Source organism: Rhinolophus sinicus, linkage group LG05, assembly GCF_036562045.2.
Source record: "Rhinolophus sinicus isolate RSC01 linkage group LG05, ASM3656204v1, whole genome shotgun sequence".
Taxonomy (NCBI): Eukaryota; Metazoa; Chordata; class Mammalia; order Chiroptera; family Rhinolophidae; genus Rhinolophus; species Rhinolophus sinicus.
In genome coordinates, this window is record NC_133755.1 from 12,317,201 (window position 1) to 12,338,899 (window position 21,699).

Sequence of the window (21,699 nt, forward strand, 5' to 3'; positions counted from 1 at the left end):
CAGATGGAGGCTTGGGGCTCCACATGCAGGCGCCTCTTTCCATTCACCCTTCACCCCCACCCCCGCTCAAGAAGCTGCTCCAATTCCAGTAAGTCTACTGGCAGCTGATCTTCATAATAGAAACGATGATGGTTTTGCAAGCCACTCTGACAGCTCCCAATCCTGCCCGCTCCGCCAACTTGGACGGCATCTCACCTGGCTTGTCGCAAGGGCTTGTTGTTTGGCAGCCTGAAATGACTCCCACTTTTGTTTTCCAGCTTCGAGCCAGAGGAGCGTCAGTCCTCCAAGAGTTAAGTGTCTTGAAGGCACACAGGGTGGTTATGAAGTTCTTAGCAGGCAGCCAGGGCAAACCATTTAGGGTCATGACCAAATAAGGAAATAAGAGCCCTCTCTCCCCTCCCCGCCCCTCCCTTGGAAATCGTTAGTTTATAGGTTTGTTCTAACAAAATGTTCATCCGTTTTCCCACAGAGCTGCATTTGTGGGTGCAAGAACACAAAGGCATGTACGTGCAAAAGGTCTTTCATTTGGAAATTGAACTACTATTTACTGGATAGTCTTAGCTGGATACTGTCTTAGTTTCCCCGGGCTGCCGTAACAAAGTACCACACACTGGGTGGCTTATAAGAACAGACATTTATTCTCTCACAGTTCTGGAGACTAGAAGTCTGAAATCAAGGTGTCAGCAGGGCCGGGCTCCCTCCAAAGCCTCTCGTGTAGGAGGCTCCCTTGTTTCTTCCAGCTTCTGGCAGCCCCAGGTGTTGGTTGGCTTGTGGCAGCATCACTCCAACCTCCGCCTCCATCTTCACATGGCATCTTCCCCCATGTCTGCCTGTGTCCAAATTTCCTTCTTATAAGGACATCAGTCATGTAAGATGCTATCATATAAGGACACCAGTCAGATTGGATTAAGGGCCCATCCCTCCCCTGTGACCTCATCTTAAGTAATTACATCTGTAACAACCCCATTCCCAAATAGGGTCACAGTCTGAGGTACTGGTGGATAAGATCACATCATATCAATTCAACCATAACAGGCACCTGTTATAAAGCTACAGTACAACATAAAGTCCCCACTGAATGTGACCTTGTCTTTGAGAGGACTTTTCTTCTCTAAATTAAACTAGAACAGTGAGCTATTTTAAGTAAAACGAAAACTTACGTATAAATCAGGCCATATTCTCAAGAACAACTGAAAAACAAGGGATCGAACACTTGTCCATCCCACACTTAATAGCCAGTGATAAATCTGCAAGATCTAAATAGTAAGTCAATTAACAGATTTGACAACTAATTCATTTATCCTTTCAACATATTTGAGGCCCTTCTGAATGCCAGGCACTGTTCTAAGTGCTGATGAAACAGCAGAGACTAGCACAGACAAACATCCCTACCCTGACATAGCTTATCTTCCAGGAAGGAGAGGACAGGCAGACTGAAAGAATAAATACGTGGTGTGGCTACAGAGAGAAAAAGAAAGTGAGATGAGCAGTACAATTGGGATTTGTACTTTTCAACAGGGTGGTCAGAGGGTCACCATTGGTGACAGACAAGCAAAGGCCTCAAGGAGGGGAGGGCTTGGCCATGGGTGGGGGGTGCACGGAGGATACAGCAAGTGCAAAATTCCATGACATAGGCCTTTGTGAGAACCACTTCATATTCTCAGCGATGACAGAAACCATTGCTTTCAAACCCTCTCTCTGGTGGCTGTGCTGACACAGACTTGGGGGTGAGGGCCAAGGCAGGAGACTAGTTGGAAGACCTGCAAAGAAGAGGGGTGACATCTGGGCCTGGAGTGGGAGCAGAGGTGAGAATTGCTAGACTCTGTGCCAAGGTTAGAAGCCATGCCATTCGCTGCTGGGGGCCCCGGGATGGAAGGAGTCTGGCCTCAAGAAGCAGGAAAGTAGGGACCCTGTCAGCAGAGCGCGGAGGCCCAAGTGCTCAGTTTTGGACATTTTAAGTTTGTGTTATAGCCATTCTGTAATCTTAAAAAGAACACTCTAATGAGGTGGAAATAAGCTTTAAAAAATGCACTGCCAAAGGATATATTCAGAGGTATACCTAGTACAAACTGGTCAAAACTGCCTAGAGGGCATAGAGCCACAAAGGTGGTAAAAGAACTAAAACTAATTTTTTAAAGATGTGCCTAGCAGGAACAGGAAAATGAGCCGTGTAACCTTTTGTTTCTAGTTGCTCTGGTTAAAAGTGGTGAGCTCTGGAGGGGAATGTGGAGGAAGAAGGGGGTCTTACTCTTCATTTATACCTCCTGCACCGTTTTAATTTTTATCACCATATGCATGTATTAATTTTATAACAAAAAATTGGCAAGCGTTTCTAACGTGGCTGTAAAAATCATGGGTCTAAGCAGAATGAGGTCGATTTCTATGTTCTTACGTGAAAGAATGTCCAAGATAATAAATGATTTGTTACTAATGATATGTGGACCGTGATTCTGTGCATGTATATGCATACACGTGTCTATGTATTTGTACGTAGGAAGAGGTCTGGAAGGACAGGTATAACTTCACAGTGGTCACCCCTGGAAGGTGAGAATGCAGAAGGGTCTTAACAGCGCAACTCGCACGTTTCACCACATTGCAGATTCCTCCGCCGTGTTTGCTGACTTAAAAGTACTTATATGTGTTTTAATTTAAGCTTAAGGGCTTCCCTATACTTTTCTTCAGTCAGAGCTCAATTAAACCTCCACATTATCCACACAGGAGTTACTGAATATTCTAAACAGGCAGTAGGAACTTTTCAGTCCCTTCTCTCTTATTCCTGCAAGAAAAAACTTAAGTGACTATATTAATGATAAACTCTATTAAAGTTGTTTTCTTTTCCTCCACAGAAGTGTCAAACTATATATCTTTTAAGGTAAGCATGACTCTTCTAAGAATAAAGAATGAACACATGACAAATGTGAATTTAACTCATGAATGAGAGAACCGCCAGGACAGTAAAATAGCATTTGAGGAACTGAGTATTTATGGCCCATGAAGACAGAATTCCGGCCTCAAGTTGCCAGGTTAAACGAGTCAAAACTGGTCAACGTCCTTCAGGCGATAAAAACATAGCCCTTAGGGTTGTTTGCACTAGACATAAATCATTTGCATCTCCTCTGGGCAAAAATCTACAAATTACAAGTCATCTCACAGGGCCCTAAGCAAATAGAAAATCAAAGAAAGACGCAGCCCCAGAGAGTGAAATCATCCCTGGGTAGCCGCTCTGTTAGGCTGTGCCCAGTATGATATTGAAAGGACTTGCAATCCTCCCTTTGCTTGATTTATAAATGTTGGATAGCTTTCTTAATATTAGATACAAATTTACTATTGGTAGCTGTGGCTTTCAATCTTCCAAATAGAGTTTGCTCTTAATAGTAATCTACTTTTCACCATTTTTGTGTCTGTTTTCAATCAGGAGGGAAAATTACCAACAAGCAATACTGGAATTGCAATAATGTTCCATTATAAAAAAAAAAACCTAAATATATTTTGCTACTCACCTTCATGGGTACTAAAATATTTTAGGAGCAATTTAAATTTTGTATCAGGACAAAAATAAATAAATAAAAAAGAGTCCGCACATCTGCTGCGAGTGGATGCCAGCCACAACAGAAAAAAAAAAAGCACAATTGATACTAACTGCAGTTTCTAGTGTTTACATGGGTTTTGGACATAGCTTTGGGCAAGTTACTGAATTTCTTAGCCTCAGCTTCCTCGTCTGTGAAAAATAAGACCTTCTTCACTATACTACTGCATGTGCGATTGGATGCTGACAGATGAAAAATTGGGATTCCACTGCTGTGCTCTTATTTCGTTGTTGTATGCATATTCACAAGTCAATTTCTGCTTTTTAGACTTCCTTGTAGGTTTCTTTCTTTTTATTATTTGTCTTTTGCTACACGGATGTGTACTTTATCTTCTTGTGATTTAAAAAAGCATAAAATACTTTTTAAAAATCTTACCAATTGTTTTAAAAAAACAAAAAAATAAAATTAAATTGTATTTCTCAGCCTTCTTTCCTCTTTATAAAGAATGGTCTTTTGATGACCCCTAACATTAGATATGAAATTTTTTTTTTAAATCTCTCTCTCTTTCTGGCCAAATGCCATTTTAAACTGGAATCCCTTTCACATAATTTGCTATCACATTTATGAGAAACAGAAAACACCAAAATGTGAATTTATCTAGAAGCTATTAAAATTACACACTTAGCTCACACAGCAGCTGTTCAGCTCTTCACGAGGCTCCTGAATAGTCCATGTGTGTCAACAATTAGTTTAAAAAAAAGCCTGCTCACTGAAATACATTAAATAAATATGCCATAAGAAGTAAAATTTCAATATCACAGCTCCTCCCATTCACTCAACACAAGTTTCTAGCCAGAGGGTATCACAGGAACCCAAACTGGAATTGTGCTGCTTTAGTTAGGTGAAACCAGAAGAGGCAGCATTTTCAGGACTCTCCCATCTGGTTTATGTGTGGGTGTGGTTAGGTATTTGGAAGCACTCTCATATTTAGCCTTTCATTTGCCCAAAATAACTTCATTAAGTATAGTCTGCATGCAAGAAGACTATGAGACCCCAAAAGCTTGAAAAATTAGTTTTAAAAATGGTACAGAAACTCTGAATATATTTAAAACTATTGAATTGTACACTTTAAATGTGTGAATTATATGATACGTGAATTATACCTTAATAAAGCTTTTTTTGGTACAGAAAATAGAAAAAGATGAGTAAAGAGTCATGCCATTATAGTTGATGTAGTTGTTGTAAATATAATTACATAATTTCAAATTGTTACTGCTTATAAAAAATTGTTTTCATTACTCAATTGATATATTTTTCTATCTGTAAAAAAGTAGGTAGTTATCTTGGGCTAAAATGGAATTTATCATTTTTCCAATTAAAAATGAATAAAAATATTTTTTCATTTAATGGCTTTTCACTTAGTATAAGTATTTTCAGGGACAAATTAAAGTCATTAAGCAAGAGATAGGTTTAATTATTTGAAACTTAGAGTTAAATTTGACATTTAGATGAATGTCCGTGTAAATGCTGAATTGATTTGCCCCGACTAGCAGAGTTGAAATATATTCTGCCCATTCAGAAAGACTTAAGACCTGCAAAACGTCAGAGGCCAAGACTATGTATAGTGTTCGGAGGGTAGAGAGGCCAGTGAAAGACAGAAAAATCAGGAAAGATATAGAAAAGGGCAATTAGATAATGACTAAAAGCTGATTTGGAAATCCAGTTTGCTATTTCACCAGCCAGACTATAGTCTGCTATCAAAAAGTCAATCAGTTGGCTTCATTCAGTTTGAGATTTCAGGAAAAAAAAAAACAAATAACTCCATGCTTAAGAGTTAAAATTAATTTGCTAAGCTTAAAAGTAACTTAAATTCATTTGTCTCTCTTACCTTACTTTGTGAATGACAAACCTCATAGCAAACCACAATTTTCTGCCTTGTTTTGGCAGAGAGAAAAAGTGGAAAACAACATAGTGTGGGTAATTTTCTGGTAAAAACAAGGAAATGTGGGAAATCTGAATGATAGCAAACATAAAAAAAAATATTTAAGACATACGTGAAAGGTATTATTTAGTCAATCATAAATTTAGAATCTGAATGTGTAATGCCTAAAGTTTTGAAGAAGACAACTGATGAAAATATATTATTCTTTAGTTATTTCAAGTAACTTAAGACAAAAATAACCAAAGAGAAAACTAAGTGCCTGGCTTCTAATCAGCAAATGCTGATTCTGAACTTGAGTGAATTCTTTTTCTGATAAAGGATGGAGAAATGTTGAATAAGAAATCCAACAAATCAAGTGAAATTGTTAATAAGTTGTTTTTTTATATTACATCTGATCCCAGTCAAGAGGAAGGAAAAGAGAATATGAGCCAAGAGAAAATAAAGTTATTGAAGCATTATTTAAGTATTTGATGTTCTGGGTAGAATGGTTTGAAGCTCTCCCAAGATCTAGGGACTTTGCTTTTTAAATAAAAATTTTCTTAAGGGGGTTTTTTTACATTTTAATGCAACTTTACAAATTCTTTTCAAGACATTTCCAAAAAATGGGACAACTCATACTGGAAAATGTGAATAATTCCAGAAACATAGAGACTTTTAGTTTCCTTTCAAACTTCATTTCCTTTTAATATTCATTCACCTGCAGCCCAAATTCTCCATGTATTTTGCCAGATATTATTTACTAACTACAAACTGGGTGATTACTTCTGATTCATGAGATCAGTTAAACTCAAAAAAAAAAACCCACAAAAAACCTCTGAAGGCTAACGATGGTGACTGATTCTGAGAACGCTGCAGAAGTTACTCTGGGCCTTTCTTCTGATTAGGGTAATTTCTACCCAGAACAGTTTTCCCACAGCAGTAACAAACTAGTTTGGGAGACCCCAAGATGCAGGATCTGTATCTTTGAAAGTCAAACCTCAACAATGAAAACAAACAAAACAATGTAGACAAGACATGGCTGGCTATGGTTGTAGTACACCCTTCAAATTATTCCCAGTTCTTGGTCGCTTCACCATAACCTAATTATTGGCTGGCAGCACTCAAGTAAAACAGGTTTTTTTAAGCCTTATATTTACTACGTGCTTTTTGCCAGTTCCTCACCTCTCTACCCAACCCAAGCCTACTCCCAATTAATTATATGAAGAGTTTGAACAGTGCTGGAATTATAGTAAGTATTCGGTACTCGGTACATGTTGATGACAAAAATTATTGTCATTACCTAGAGACAGAAAACTATGTTCAATATTTAAATCCTAACCTATCTTAGCAATGTCTTCTAGAGAAAATCAAGTGTAAGTTGAATTCTTTCAAATTGCTCTCGTTAGGACATTTGTTTATTTTTAAGCCCAAATGTTATATCTCTCTAGCCTAGCTACATAAAATTGCTTTGCTCTCAAAGCAAATGCCATCGGGAAGAAAATGTAAGGGGACTATTCTAGATTAAAAGAACTCAGAGACATAACAAAATGCAATGTAACTTGATTGACTCCAGGTCCAGAAATAAAAATCTACTCAAGACACTTTGAAAACCATTGGGAAATTAGAATATGGTCTGGGTATGGATTATGTTATAGAATTGTTCATTTTATTAGGTATTATAATGGTATAACTATAAAGGGGGATGTCTCTATTCTTTTGGAGGGGATGTCTTAGAAGATGCAGGCTAAAATATTTAGGGATAAAGATTATGGTATCAGCAACTTATTTTCAAATAGTTCAACAAAATGTTATATATTTAAATATGGGGGGGAAGCAAATGTGAAAAAATGTTAACTGGTAAATCTAAGAGTTTATAGGTATTTATTGTACGATATTTCAACTTTTCTTTTTTAAAAAAAAAAGTTTATTGGGGTGACAATTGCTAGTAAAATTACATAATTTCAGGTGTACAATTCTGTATTACATCATCTATAAATCCCATTGTGTGTTCACCACCCAGAATCAGTTCTCCTTCCATCACCATATATTTGATCCCCTTTACCCTCATCTCCCATCCCCCTCCCCCTTTACCCTCTGGTAACCACTAAACTATCTGTGTCTATGAGTTTTTGTTTCTCATTTGTTTGTCTTGTTCTTTTGTTGTTTTTGGTTTATATACCACATATCAGTGAAATCATATGGTTCTCTGCTTTTTCTGTCTGACTTATTTCGCTCAGCATTATACTCTCAAGATCCATCCATGTTGTCACAAATGGTCCTATTTCATCTTTTCTTACCGCCGAATAGTATTCCATTGTGTATATATACCACAACTTCTTTATCCATTCATCTATCGAAGGACAACTTTTCAGTAGATGTAAATATTTTAAAATAAAAAGTTGGGAATAAAAATATAGCCAAAAAAATTGTTTTACTGGAAACTACCACACATTTCTTTAAATGTTTTACTGTAATAATATATAATTACACATTATTATTACTTATTTACACTTTATAAAAAGCATACCTATTCATCATAAATAGTTCACCTGGAATTAACTACCTTAAATACAGAGGGTACCAAAAAAAATGTATACACATTTTAAGAAAGGAAAAAACTGTATTAAAATTGTAATACTCAATATATACCAGTAACAAAAGATGCATACAAGTCATGTGTATACACTTTTTTGGCACCCCCAGTATATTATTTAACTTTCAGTGTTAATGCATGAATGTCTTCATCTTCAATATAAATCAAAATAGCTCAGCACCTACTTTAGAGACAATGAGATGGCAGGTGTAAGGATCATGAGTTAATTGATTCAATTAAGTTGAAATTTTCAATAACTTTTTTCAGTAATTTCTTCTTTGTTTTTCTTCTTTATCTAGCATAGTCTGTTTTAAGCTCCAAGTAGCATCTTGAAATCCAGGATTTAAGTCTAATACTTTCTTGAAATCTTCCAAAGCATCATCAAAGTATCCTGTACCAGAATCCAAAACAAAAATGGAAAAAAGAAAAGAAGCTGAGTATTCCCTCTATTATTCATAGCAAAGTTTGGATACACATACTTTTGCTTTCACATTTACAAGCTTTCAACCATTCCTAGTGAAGAATATTTTTCCTCTTAATAATGATATCAGGCTATTTACCAAATTAATTTTGCCTGCCCTTATAGAATAATATACTTAAAATTAGCTATGGGTTTGTTTATTGAGATTTAATAGGTAAATAGCATAAATCATCATAAAATTTCAACAATATTGTATCACCTATTTTACATAATTACAAGAAATTAATATTCTCTTTAAAACTTTAAATGAGAAACAGTACACGCATTCCCTTGATCCCAAAGATCCAAAACCCCTTCACGTTATATTGTCTCCTGTGCCTTCAAAGATTTTAACTCGGAAAGGTTTCACAGGTGACCATCAGCATTACCCTCATTTCGCAGCTGGGAACATACAGGCACAAAGTAATGGGGTCACCCTCACTCCTGCGCCTGGGTCCAATTCCCACCCCAGCGCTCTGCTGGGGTCTGTAATGCCTATCGAAAGCCCAAAATAAACTCAGGAACAACTCCTTTGTTACAGGCTCTAAACCTAAATTTCACATAACTTTTAAGACTTAATAAATACTACATTCGTGTTACAACATTTGAGAGCTCTAAATTCAGAAAACGTAGTCAAGGACAAAGGGGGGAAAAATTCTTACCCAGCCTATACAATATCAACCCTCTGTTGTAATACGGAACTTCAAAATTGGGTTGGACTTCTATGGCAGATGTGTAGTCATCCATGGCTTCATAAAAATCAACCCTGAAGTACTTGATTTGCCCCCTGTTGTTATACGCAGTAGCCAAATCCTCAGGGCTGCATTTGTTTTAAAGAAAAAGTTCACATTAAAAACACCGTGTTACCAAATTCCTCTCGTTTCCACTTTCATTCTCTTTTGGGTATTGTCAAACTTCATAGCCTATATATGTAACATGCAGTTTCCACACTGAGAAACCAAACTAAAGAAACAAAGTGCAAAGAAATAAAGCAGTGGAATCCATTTTTGTTTAATCCCGTTACCTACTTTTGCAGGGTGACGGCACTACAATGTCAATTGGAAAAGCACGTTCATTTTATAGTGTGCTCATAGCCCCTGTTCATTGCCAACTTGTTTTGCTGAACATAATATTAAAATCATTGTTCATTTCTAAGCACATGCCAGCAGGGCGAAGAAGACAGATCAGATTCAAGCTGAGCAAGGAGGGGAAGGCAGCCCAAAGTTCCAGTTTGCTATGGACATGTCACAAAGCAAATCATCAATTTTATTCTCTATATTTTTAAGTGATCCCAAAACAATGAGATTTGAAATCACTTTCCACCAATGAAGAAATACAAATTAACCCTAAGTGAAAATTCAACACGCTGGTCCCCAGGGAGTGCTTTCTGGGGGAAGAGTTGCCGTCCCTTCAGTTTTCGTTGGGATCCTCCCCGAGGCCAGGCTGGCTTCCTGCCAGGAGGGCATCAAGGCTCCTGTCCACTTTGGGGCTGCTGTGTGCAGAATCAACTCTGCGTCTGAGGGCTCCAGAGGCTGCCAAAGGAGCATTAAGTGAGCAGACTTTCCTGTAAGAGGTCAGACGCCCAGGCAGCTCTGACAGCCACCAACAGCTCAATAAGTCGCAGCCCTCCTCAACCCTGCTGGACAAATCATTTGCATACAGGACATTCATGAGCTCTGCTCCGTGTCAGAGATGATTCTGTTGTCCTTTCTTTTTTTCCCAAAGGGATTCTCAAATTTGAACCAAACAGGGAAAATGCAGCCTAAACTTAGGTCATTGCTTTGTTATACTTCATGGTGCAAAGTACAGTCCTCAGAAAATACAAAACTGCAGTCAGTGTTATTAAAGTTATGTCCCTTTAACATCTTGATCCTTGAGATGTCAGACAGGGACTGTAACTACTACTGCCATCAAAGGTACTTACAGCCTAGGGGTCTCCTTCAAATTTGCTAATGATGGAGAGGAACCATGGCAACTTCAGAAAACGTCTGTTTCCGTGAGCTATGACTGACAGACTGGGTACAAGAACAGTTCTGGATGCCATTAGCACTATTATTAAAACCTAGAGAACAAGAGGGCACACTCCCTTCCTTCGTCTATCTCTGTTATGATACTAGGTAAACTGCTACCCCATTAAGAGTTTAAGAAACATGCAGCCTCAGGACTCCAGTAAGGTTCTAGTAATTAAATTTCTAAGCTGCAAAACTTTGTTATGAAGTTCTTACATTCAGAGGATCACAGAATGTTTGGTTTAGAAGTAGACCTCATTACACCAAATTCTAAAAGCCTATTTTCATGTGGAAGTTGTTCCATATTTTAAAAACTTGGGCTAAGAGCTGAAGCCAAACATTTTTCTGTAATATTGAAATTTTTATAATAATAGTATTTATCATAATGTAATTTAACCAGGTTACCTAATCCAAATGTGGATTTTTAGCATTTGCTAACTTTAGCAAAGAAAAAACATTTGGAAATCAGGTTATGGCTAAGGATGCACTTTTGAATATTAAAAGAAAATGTTATAAACCATTCAGAGTGAAAGGCATTCAGAGACCGCAAATACTGTTTTAAAATGATTCAGTGACCCAATATTTTTAAAATAAATTGAAATGCTAAAAGGTGCATGTAAGGGGAAAAGGTGGAGAAACAGAATTCAGTTTCAATCCATGAGTGCCTAGAATTTCAGAACTGTAAGGAAATTGAAGGGTTATTTTACAGATGAGAAACTGAGACTGAGGAAAGGTACGAGCTATGTGGCAGGGAATTCAGACACGCTGAGCCCCTTCCACTAAACCATGCAGGTTTTTCCCCTAATCTGGCAAGGAGCAGAAGTTACCTTTGCTACAAGCACACACTGTGCTCTTAGGCTGAGAGGAGCAAGGGAGGAAGAGTAAGATTAGGTGGCTCAACATACCTGTTGCTGATGAACATTGTTTGAGACCTACTAGGTAAGTCTATTCTTCTAGCTTGAAACAAGGATAGAAAACTATGTGTTCTATGCTTACTAATTTTTTTTTTTTTTTTTTTTTTTTGGCGGGGGAATGGGAGGGGTACCATTTTATTGCCTATTCAGAAACTTCTATAAACTATTATTTTGGTATACTATTCAAACGAAAAAGCGATTTTATTTTCCTGGCTCAATTCATATGAATTTAACAAATAAAATAAGAATCTTAAGCCTCACACAAAAGACAAGCTGACATCCTCTCAAGAAAAACCAAATCCTTGAAGGGAAAGGAGGGTGATGGTGCAGACAACTCAAAATTGTCAAAAAAGCTGTTCATTCAAACCCTCTCTGTTCTTTCTTTTCTCATCTTGGCCTACTCCACACCATCAACAAGAATAAGGCAAAACGTGGAGTAAGAACAAATGCTACACATCCAGGCACAAATCCAAGACGTTTTGGGCGAGCAGGTATTAGTAGGTGAGGTTGCTAACATCACAAAAATGAAAGACAATCAGACACTACATCCTTTCTGGTGGAACACACCACCACCAATTAAGTTTTCTTGCCATGATACTGAATCTGAATTGGCTCAAACGTCAAGATTTAACTACCAACTCACAAGCACTGTTGCAGACAGAAGTCTACATTAAATGACCTCCGAGGGATGAATTCAGCAAATGCAACATACGGGGGGCTCCCAAGACACACGACTCGGTGTGCACAACAGATTAACTACGGGGGGGAGAGAAGGGGAGCCTATAACGGAACCTGATGTGCACACCACTTGAACGAACTCTAAAAGCGAACCAGTCAAATCACAAAACAACTTTATTGATCGATCAGTTAGGTTGCAACACTGACTGGATATTTGATACCAGGAATTACGCGGTGATAACGGTACTGTGGTGACGTCTTTTGAAGAATCCTTCATTAGAAACGCATTCTGAAATATCTACAAATAGCATGAAGTCTGGGTGAAGCGACAATGTTTAAGCCGGATCATGGTTACCTGGAGGTTCATTGTACTATTTTCCACACATTGGAAAAAACATTGGTTCACAACACGTGAAACACCGTTGCCTGTGGGGTTGTGGTTGGGGTCGCGGCACCGTGTGCTGGCTTAGCACTACCCAGACGTGTCACCTCGCCCTCACCAGGTCTCGGATACCCCATCTGTTAAAATCACGGGTGGAAAAGCCCTCAGCTCTGAGTCTCTTGACACAGAGTAAGGTGAAAGGGGGACACCCGGCGTGAGAAACAGCTGGCGCTCCGGGTGTCCCCCAAGGAAGGCGCAGGGGACTGCGCTCCAAGACTCTCTCCTCGCCGCCTTTCTGAGAAAACAAGCATCTATCCGCTGGGTGCTTGGTGCCCTTGAGCTCAGGTGGCTGAGCAACCGGGCCGGAGGACTCCGACCTCCCCCTCGAAAACACGCCGCGCACCCCACTTCTCGCGATAGTTACCTCGCGGGAGCCCCTCCTGCGGGGGCTGCACAAGCGCACTGGCGAATGTACGCGGAATAGAGCGCCTCGGCCTCTGCGTAGTCCCCCTTCTTGAAATGAGCCTGGGCGCGTGCTAGGGTTGCGTGGGTTTCCTGCTCCTGCTGCCCCTCCATAGCCGTCGGAGGCGCAGCTTTCGGTAGTTAATGGCGTTAGTTTCTGAGGCGGCACCACAAGGCCGCTTCCGCCCCCTGGAATTTAACTTGACAGCTAAACTTCCGCGTTAGCCAAGGGGGGAAGTTTGTGCCTCAGGAGGAGCCGTCATCTCGCGAGATCAATGTCGTTGCTGGCGGAGACCGCAAGCTTCGGGGAGGCTGGGACAGAGCCCGGTGAAGCGCGGTTCCGCTGTTGTTACTGCTGGTCCCGTCTGTCGCGTTTCCCAGGGAAGCAGTAGACCCAGCTCGATTCCAAATCCGTGGTCTGAGGTTGCGAGGAGCTTGCCCTTTGTTCCAGTGAATGGGGAAAGGGGACTGACTGCCGGCAGCGAAAGAAACCTTGGTTTAGGAATGGCGAATTAGCTAGTGATTGGCCGGGAATCTATTGCAGCGCCTAACGGGTTCCAGCGTCCGCCCTGAGCAAAACACCCCTCAGAGGATGTTATGAGTAGGCTGTGGTTACTATGAGTTTAGTTGCCCAACGGTCCTGACGCCCCAGACCCTAGGTTGCAAACATCTCAATCTTTTTGATCCTCTGGAATAGCGTAAGCATTAAATAGTATTTCATGTTGACAGTCTGTGGTCCGTGACGTTACTTTACATTCCCTGGCTGCTCATGCCAAAGGGGAAACCAGGTAGTAATTTAAATACGTTTAATTCTAGTAAAAATTATGTAAAATTAACAATACTGAGATTTAAAAATTCTGTTTATAATAGCATCAAAAGGAATAAAATGTTTAGGAGTTAACTAACCTAGGAGGTGAAACCTTGTGTAATGAAAATCATAAAACATTGCTGAAATAGACATCCCATGTTCATGGATTGTAAAACTTAATATTCTTAAGCTGTTAATGCTACCTAAAGCGATCTACAAATTCAATGGAATCCCCCAAAGCCCCAGTGATATTTTTACAGATACAGAAAACTCCATTCTAAAATTCACATGGACTCTCAAGGGATCCCAAATAGGCAAAACAATCTTGAAAAAGAACAAAGTTGACGAATTCATGCTTCTTTATTTCAAAACTTACTACAAAGCTATAGTATTCAAAACAGCATGTCATAAAGACAGCCTTCTCAATGAATGGTGCTGGGAAAACTGAATATCCACATGCAAAAGAATGAAGTTGGATACTAACCTAACACCATGTTAAAAAAAATTAAAATGGATTAAAGACCTAAATGTAGAAGCTAAAAAATACAAAATTCTTTGAAGAAAACAAGCTAAAAGCCTCATGACATTGGATTTGGCAATGATTTCTTGGCTATGACACCAAAAGCACAGGCAACAAAAGAAAAAATAGACAAATTGGACTTTATGGAAATTAAAAACTTTTGTGCAAGAAACAACTATCAACAGAGTAAAAAGACAACGCAGATAATGGGATAAAATACCTTCAAATCATGTTATCTGATAAGAACAGGAAATGCGGAGATGGAGGTTCCGTGCGGCAGGCGGGGCTGGTGTGTCCATGTAACAGTAGAACACACCAGGGATTCTGACATGGTATCTTCATCACACTTGAGATCTCTAGTCTTTAGGATACTGGAGGACCCGCCCCTGCAACTGAGGTGCTGGAGCCAGGTTCAGTGGCTGTCCCTCTCCAAGTCTCATGCCTGTCTTCCTGAGTCCACCTGCACTTGGTACTTCACCTGCAGAGTGGCATCGTCACGCCTTCCTTCCACCAGCTCACCCAGAAATACAACTGCAACAAGATCAGCCACAAGTGTTTTGCCTGCCTGTTACCCCATGCTGTCAACTGCCACAAGTGTGGTCACACCAACATGCTGTGCCCCCAGAAGAAAGTCAAATAAGGCTCCTCCATGGGCTCCTCCTTCCCCCACCAGGTGGCCTTCTACCTGAGCGCCGTGGCCCTGGAGCCTCAATAAAACTTCCTCTTTGTTAACTGTAGCAGTATAAAAAGTAAAATAAATTTTCTAAAAAATACACACACACACACACACACACACATACATAGGGCACTTTTAAACTCAACTTTTCCGAGGTAGGTGTACTCCTTTGCATTTCCACCAGCAATGTATGAGGGTTTGTTTCTCCATATCCTCACCAACACTTGTCAGTTTTAATTTTGACTTATGTAAGTATAGTGGGTGTGTAGAGGTATCTCATTTTTCTCTAAATTCCTCTAAATTTTACTAACTAGAAATTTAAACTATACAAGAAATGAGTAGTTAAAAGTCTCTTAATGTGTACTCTTTCTTTTAACTTTAGAGAAATCTCAAGAACAGCTCTTTTTATGAAGAAAACTACAGCAATTTCTTCAGTTTCACCTAGTTTTTTCTTCTCTTAAATTCAATTAAAATTAATGCCTATTTTTTAAAAGGTTATTAAAACTATTCTTACTTTCTCATGTATACTCTATGTATTTTTGAAATTTTCTACCATGAATATGTGTTACTTTTACAAATAACTTAATTTCTTTTTTTTTTTTAAATGAATTGAGAAAAAATTCATAAGAACAGACAATAGGGGGCAGCATAATATTGCTATTTGCATTTTAGAAACTCAGTAGCAATATCTTGGAGCTATACCATCAAATTAAGGACTCTTGATTTTCTCTTAAAAGTCTGGTAACATAAAATTTCCCCCATTTCTAGTGAGAACTCTGTGTGACCTATAAGGATTAATTCACTCTAACCTTTAGTCATCTGATGTTTACCTAGTACCTTTACGGGTGGTGGTTGTTGATGTTTTTACTGTTTAGTAGCAAAAGTGATATTGTACGCCTATTGTACCTCCTGTCCCTTTCTTCCTTTATCCACACTGGAGCCCAGCACCGTCCTAACCAACCCCCACCAAAATATTTAAATCAACAAAACAAATACCATGTTATCTATAAGTTCTAGATAAAGGAAACTGAAGATAGTCATTTTTTTTTACTTCAATATTTATTATTTTCATATTTTTTCACTTAATGACACATAAAATCAAACATCTCAGACCCTGGAATACAAAAAGATAATTTCAAAGTGTATTTTAGAAAAACATATATATAATAAAGTCAGCATTTGTACAAGACAGCATACAGGTCAACAATGCTATGTTGCATATGGGATTACATCAAACCAAAAAGTTTTTTCACAGCAAAGGAAACCATCAATAAAAAGGCAGCCTACTGAATGGGAGAAGATATTTGTCAATAATACATCTGATAAGGGGTTAATATCCAAAATTTATAAAACACCAAAAAAATAATCCAATTAAAAATGGACAGAGGACATGAACAGATAGTTCTCTAAAGAGGACATACAGATGACCAACAGACATATGAAAAAATGCTCAACCTCACTAATCATTAGAGAAATGCAAATAAAAACCAGAATGAGATACCACCTCACTCCGTTCAGAATGGCTATCATCAATAAACCAACAAACAACTGCTGGTGAGGCTGTGGAGAAAAGGGAACCATTGTGCACTGTTGGTGGGATTGCAGATTGGTGCAGCCACTTTGGAAATCAGTATGCAGGTATCAAAAAACTGGAAATGGAACTACCTCATGACCCAGCAATTCCACTCTTAGGTATCAATCCAGAGAAATCCAAGACATTAATTCAAAAAAATATATGCACCCCTATGTTTATTGCAGTGCTATTCACAATAGCCAAGACATGGAAACAACTGAAATGCCCATTGGTAGACGACTGGATTAAGAAACTGTGGTACATTTATACAATGGAGTATTACTCAGCTATAAAAAAGAATGAAATCTCACCATTTGCAACGATACAGGTGGACCTAGGGAACATTATGCTAAGTGAAAAAAGTCAGTCCGAGAAAGACAAATACCATATGATCTCACTTATATGTGGAATCTAAAGAACTGAATAAATGAGCAAAGTAAACAGAAATAGTCTCAGAGATATAGAGGAAAAACTGATGGTTGCTAGATGGGATGGGGGGCGGGGATGAAGGAGAAGGGGAGGGGATTAGAAAGCACAAATTGGTAACCACAAGATTGCCACGGGGATACGAAAGACAGTTCGGGGAATACAATCAATAATGTTGTAAAGATTTTGTAGGATGTCAGATGAGCACGTGTCTTATTAGGGAGACCACCTCCTGGATGGTATAGATGCCTGACCACTGCCCTGTACACCTAAAGCTGAAGCTGAATAATATTGTATGTCAACTATAATTTTATATATATATATATATATATATATATGGTCACGGGATATGGAGTAGAGCATAGGGAATAGAGTCAATGCAATTGTAATAGATATATATGATGTCAGCAGGGCAATAGATTGGGGGGGGTGGGGTTATCACTTTGTGAGGGGTGAAATGTCTATTACATTGTTTTGTACACCTGAAACTAATAAAATAAAATAAAAAGTGATCTTAAAAAAGAAAAAAACTGGGCCAGCCCAGTGGCTCAGGCGGTTAGAGCTCCATGCTCCTAACTCCGAAGGTTGCTGGTTCGATTCCCACATGGGCCAGTGGGCTCTCAACCACAAGGTTGCCAGTTCAATTCCTCAAGTCCCACAAGGGATGGTGGGCAGTGCCCCCTGCAACTAAAATTGGACACAGCACCTTGAGCTGAGCTGCCTCTGAGCTCCCGGATGGCTCGGTTGGAGTGCGTCCTCTCAACCACAAGGTTGCCTGTTTGACTCCCACAAGGGATGGTGGGCTGCGCCCCCTGCAACTAGCAATGGCAACTGGACCTGGAGCTGAGCTGCGCCCTCCACAACTAAGACTGAAAGGACAACAACTTGACTTGGAAAAAAAGTCCTGGAAGTACACACTGTTCCCCAATAGAAAACCCTGTTCCCCTTCCCCAATTAAAAAAAAGAAAAAGAAAAAAACAATGCTATGTTGCTTTTTAGACACTGCTTATTTGTATAGCTTTATCAGTTGGTTCTGTCATCTCAGTACTTTGGCCTACCATGCTACTTTAACATAATTCAGGCCAACTTTTATGATAAAGAACAACTTAGCATTACTTAAATGGAGTTAGTTCATGTTTATTACAATAAGAGAAAAATGTAACTGTTTAATATACTGTCTTCAATATATGAAAATACTGCTCATTGGGCTATCCAACTTCTCTCCAAGTATTTGTTATATAGACAATTTTGCTTCTCTTGCCCTTTTTATCGGGGAGAGTTTGTTGGTGTTGTTATCCTGAAATTTCCTTAATGTTGAATAAAACAAGCCGAGTCAGCTCATACTATGGATCTTTCTATAGTACCATTTTCAAGCAAGAAATTATGACAGATCACCCAAACTTTTGATATATATCCCAAACAGTCATAAGTTTTTACAATACAAAAGATATGCCTGAATATATACCTATATATATAAAATATGTGTATGTGTATATATACATACACATATGTGACAAGTAAGGCTACAGTGTATGAGAGGTTGTTTTTAGAGATTTTGGGCTCTATATTAAACTGAACAAGAAGTAGCAAGTGCAATTCAGGATCTATCTGAAATAGAAGGAAATTTCTAGCACTCAGGCAGCATGGAATTTAGTGGCAAATGAGAACTTATAAAGCATTTAGTATGTGTGAGGTCTTGACTCAGTTACCCATTGGTGACATTTATTCTGGCCAGTCCTCCACCCAAGAAATACAGTTGAATCCATGACTGTTCAGCACGCTAAGTAGCAACCTATAGCTGTGACCAGGTAAACTTGCCCCAGGGCCTCTTCTATAGAGCAAGTGAGACATCACTGGCCTCAGGCACATTCCATCACTGTGACCCCGGGCTCAAACCTCAACTCTGGTCCTATCAGGGGAAGTGATGAAGCAGAATGAGAGTCAAGACATAAGAACAGTATATACATAACTCAGGATTCAGGTACCGTAAGCTTTCTACCCCACTGGCACCCTACCAATAATGTTAATCTACCCCACCACTTTCTCTTTGTTCCTCACTGTGTATTTCAAATTGATTCAATAAACCATGCAATTTGAGAATCCACATTTGGTTTTTAACACTTTCTGTTCCATGACCTCTGGAATAGCTTGCTTGGTAGTGTACTTGGAGGCTACCATTGTATCAAGGTAACTTCCCACAAGGCAAATGAACACAGAGACTTCTAAGACTTCTGGTCTTCTCATGTTATTTAGGCACATGAGCCTGCTATTTATTGTAAACTCATCTAGGCTCTAAATCTCTTCTCATAGCTCACTTAATCGGCAACAGACTTGTCTCTAAAGGACCAAAAACATATCACATTGAGAGAGTTAACTAACCTAAGTATTGCAGCTGCCATAACAATGTTGCATATTTCCCTTTATTTATTGCCTCTACTAAACATTAGCAAATAATCTTGATGAAATAGTGCTAGAGTTTGGTGTACAGCAACAAAGTTGCAGGACATAAGTTCATGAGAAATAAATGGAGAATATTATTAGCTATATAAAACAGGGAAGAAATTACGCATTACTGATTACAACTTTTCCTTTTTTAAATTAATTTAATAACTCAAAACAGACACATATCAAGAATCACTCCCCAGTGCGTGAGAGAAGGGTCCAGCTGGGGACAATGTTTCAACTGAAACTATAACTGTAAATGGGTGTTTTTGCATAAATTTATATCATGATAAATACAGACAAGTCTTCTGCACAATAATATGAAGAGTAAATGCCAAATGCCATCTCTTAGATTAGACTAAAAGGGTAGATAAAAAAGGAAAGGCTATAAAAAGAATAAGGCTATTAGAAACAATTCAAACTTTATAAAAAAGTCTTAAAATGCCTTTTCCTCACTTCTGAAGTAAAATATAGAAGATATTCAATCTTATTTAATTAAATATAGCTAGTGATAGAGCAGATTTCAATATTACAATTAAGCTCCTTCTAATACAACTTTACCTCACTCCATGCTTCCCCTATCCCTCTGCCAAGATTTTTTAGTGAATTAGTAACCGTGCACTGTAAGAAAAATTCTTTTTGAAATATGCTCATCGTATTATGTAACCAACTACAAGATAGGTAGATATATAGATAGATAGAAATAAAGTTTATTTCCATATATTTTGTATGAAAATCAGCATCATTATTTCATAGTTGTAATTTTACATAAAATTTTTACACAAAATTGTGTAAAAGTACAACTATGAAGTAATGATGCTGATTTTACATAAAACATATGAAAGTCAACCTTATTATATACAGTTATGGCTATGTATATATGCTACATATATTTTACAGCAATACGCAATGTGTCATTTCTTTATCCCACGGAGCTGTGGCATAAGGGACAGAAGTTGTAGTTACTTATTTCCTGAGCCAGAACACAGTGCTTGCATACATTGCACATCCAGAACTGATAGTCAGTGATTGGGCTTCCTGTGGCAACGCATGTCGGCAGTTTCCCTTCCCCTCTGTAAAAATAAGAGGAAAACCAATTAATTACACTTTAAAAGCCTTAATTACTTAAAACTTTATTTATTACATTAAAAAACAGAGGAATGAAAAACATTTCAAGGTGAACATCAAATAAAAACTTTTCTTATGATGAAAAAACAAAGCATTAATACACTTGTAAGGCTAAATAAAATAGGGCATAATATTAAAGTAAATTACTTCAAAATTTAGTGTTTCAATTATTACATCACACTATTATACGTATAGAAACCCAAGTTTCTAATAAGATAGAATGACATTTTCTAATTACAATTAAGATTCACTTACCCTTCAATAAGACTGTCCAATTCTGATTTTCTGTTATCTTTTGGAGTATGTTTGGTAAAGATTTCTAGAGCAAGATCTTCATATTGCTGTTTCTGTTCTGAACTGAGGCTCTCTAAAGATTCAAGTTTAATAAAAGCTTTTGAACAAGTACCAAAAGCTCTACTGGCACATGCACAGAGTGCTAACAGAGAGTAGATCTCAACGGCAGGAATAATGTCTTCATAGTCTCTCAGGTGAAGAGCTAGGAAACAGAACAATTTGGATTTTGAAAAGTAATCATGCTCATTCATGGGAAGGACTCTATGCTAAGCTGCTTTTGGTTTAACCTACATGAACGTTAGCAAACCTGAAGAAAACAACTGTGGGAGACAGGAGTACTCGCAGGAGGAAGCAGGCTACATGATCACCATGGTTCTGTAAGGCCAGCTAACAGAACTGTAAGGTCCTAGTAACATGGCCACCACCAAAGGATGCACATAGCCATTTAGAAGTATAAACACAAATAAAAATATCCAGTGTCAAAACACACATCTTTTTTTTCCATATAAATATGTTAGAAATTTCTATGGCATTCCAGAAAAAATAAATTAGTATTATACTGTTAGTCATACTTCTCAAGACTAAAATATCATGTTTCTTTCTATTAAAAAAAGCAAACTATAAAATCATATGTTTTCTCTTTGTGTTTCTTTGAACAAATTACTGCTTTTCTGTTTGTATTTTTGAAACAATAGAAATTTGAGAAAAAAGTGAAAATGAGCCTGTAAGTTGTCAGTTCGGACAATTTATTTTGATAGCTATCATATCTTATTTTAAGCTTTTCTATACTGGAGATATAATCTCTTTCTTAAAAATGCACTGTAGAATTAATATCAGATTGGTAACAAAATTGTATCTTGTTCTTCTCTAGACTTTGCAGTCTTAA

At 38.2% G+C, this 21,699-nt stretch overlaps 2 protein-coding genes across 6 annotated transcripts in view; both read right to left on the reverse strand.

Moving 5' to 3' along the window:
• Positions 1 to 615: 615 nt before the first annotated feature.
• TTC32 (tetratricopeptide repeat domain 32) lies at positions 616 to 13,410 on the reverse strand. Of its 4 annotated transcripts, none has more exons than XR_012496261.1 (4): positions 12,909 to 13,410; positions 9,164 to 9,321; positions 8,227 to 8,432; positions 616 to 848 (listed from the first exon to the last, which is right to left on the reverse strand). XR_012496261.1 is itself a non-coding variant. In XM_019755003.2 (3 exons), exons 1-3 carry the CDS (start codon positions 13,058 to 13,060, stop codon positions 8,305 to 8,307), a joined length of 438 nt encoding a protein of 145 aa, XP_019610562.2. In that variant the 5' UTR covers positions 13,061 to 13,409; the 3' UTR covers positions 7,368 to 8,304. The 4 variants fall into 4 exon arrangements, 1 of the variants encoding a protein (XP_019610562.2); XR_012496260.1 differs by having other exon boundaries at positions 616 to 876; XR_012496259.1 differs by lacking the exon at positions 616 to 848 and adding an exon at positions 7,368 to 7,812.
• A 6,128-nt stretch (positions 13,411 to 19,538) lies between these two features.
• Positions 19,539 to 21,699, reverse strand: part of WDR35 (WD repeat domain 35) — a 54,911-nt gene continuing 52,750 nt past the window's right edge. The window contains exons 26-27 of one of the 2 annotated variants that reach the window (XM_019755205.2): positions 20,775 to 21,015; positions 19,539 to 20,464 (exon numbers count right to left, since the gene is read on the reverse strand). In XM_019755205.2, the coding sequence (XP_019610764.2) occupies positions 20,314 to 20,464; positions 20,775 to 21,015 (392 nt within the window). In that variant the 3' untranslated portion in view covers positions 19,539 to 20,313. The remainder of the gene's footprint in view (positions 20,465 to 20,774; positions 21,016 to 21,699) is intronic. The other variant, XM_019755120.2, reaches the window with a different exon arrangement.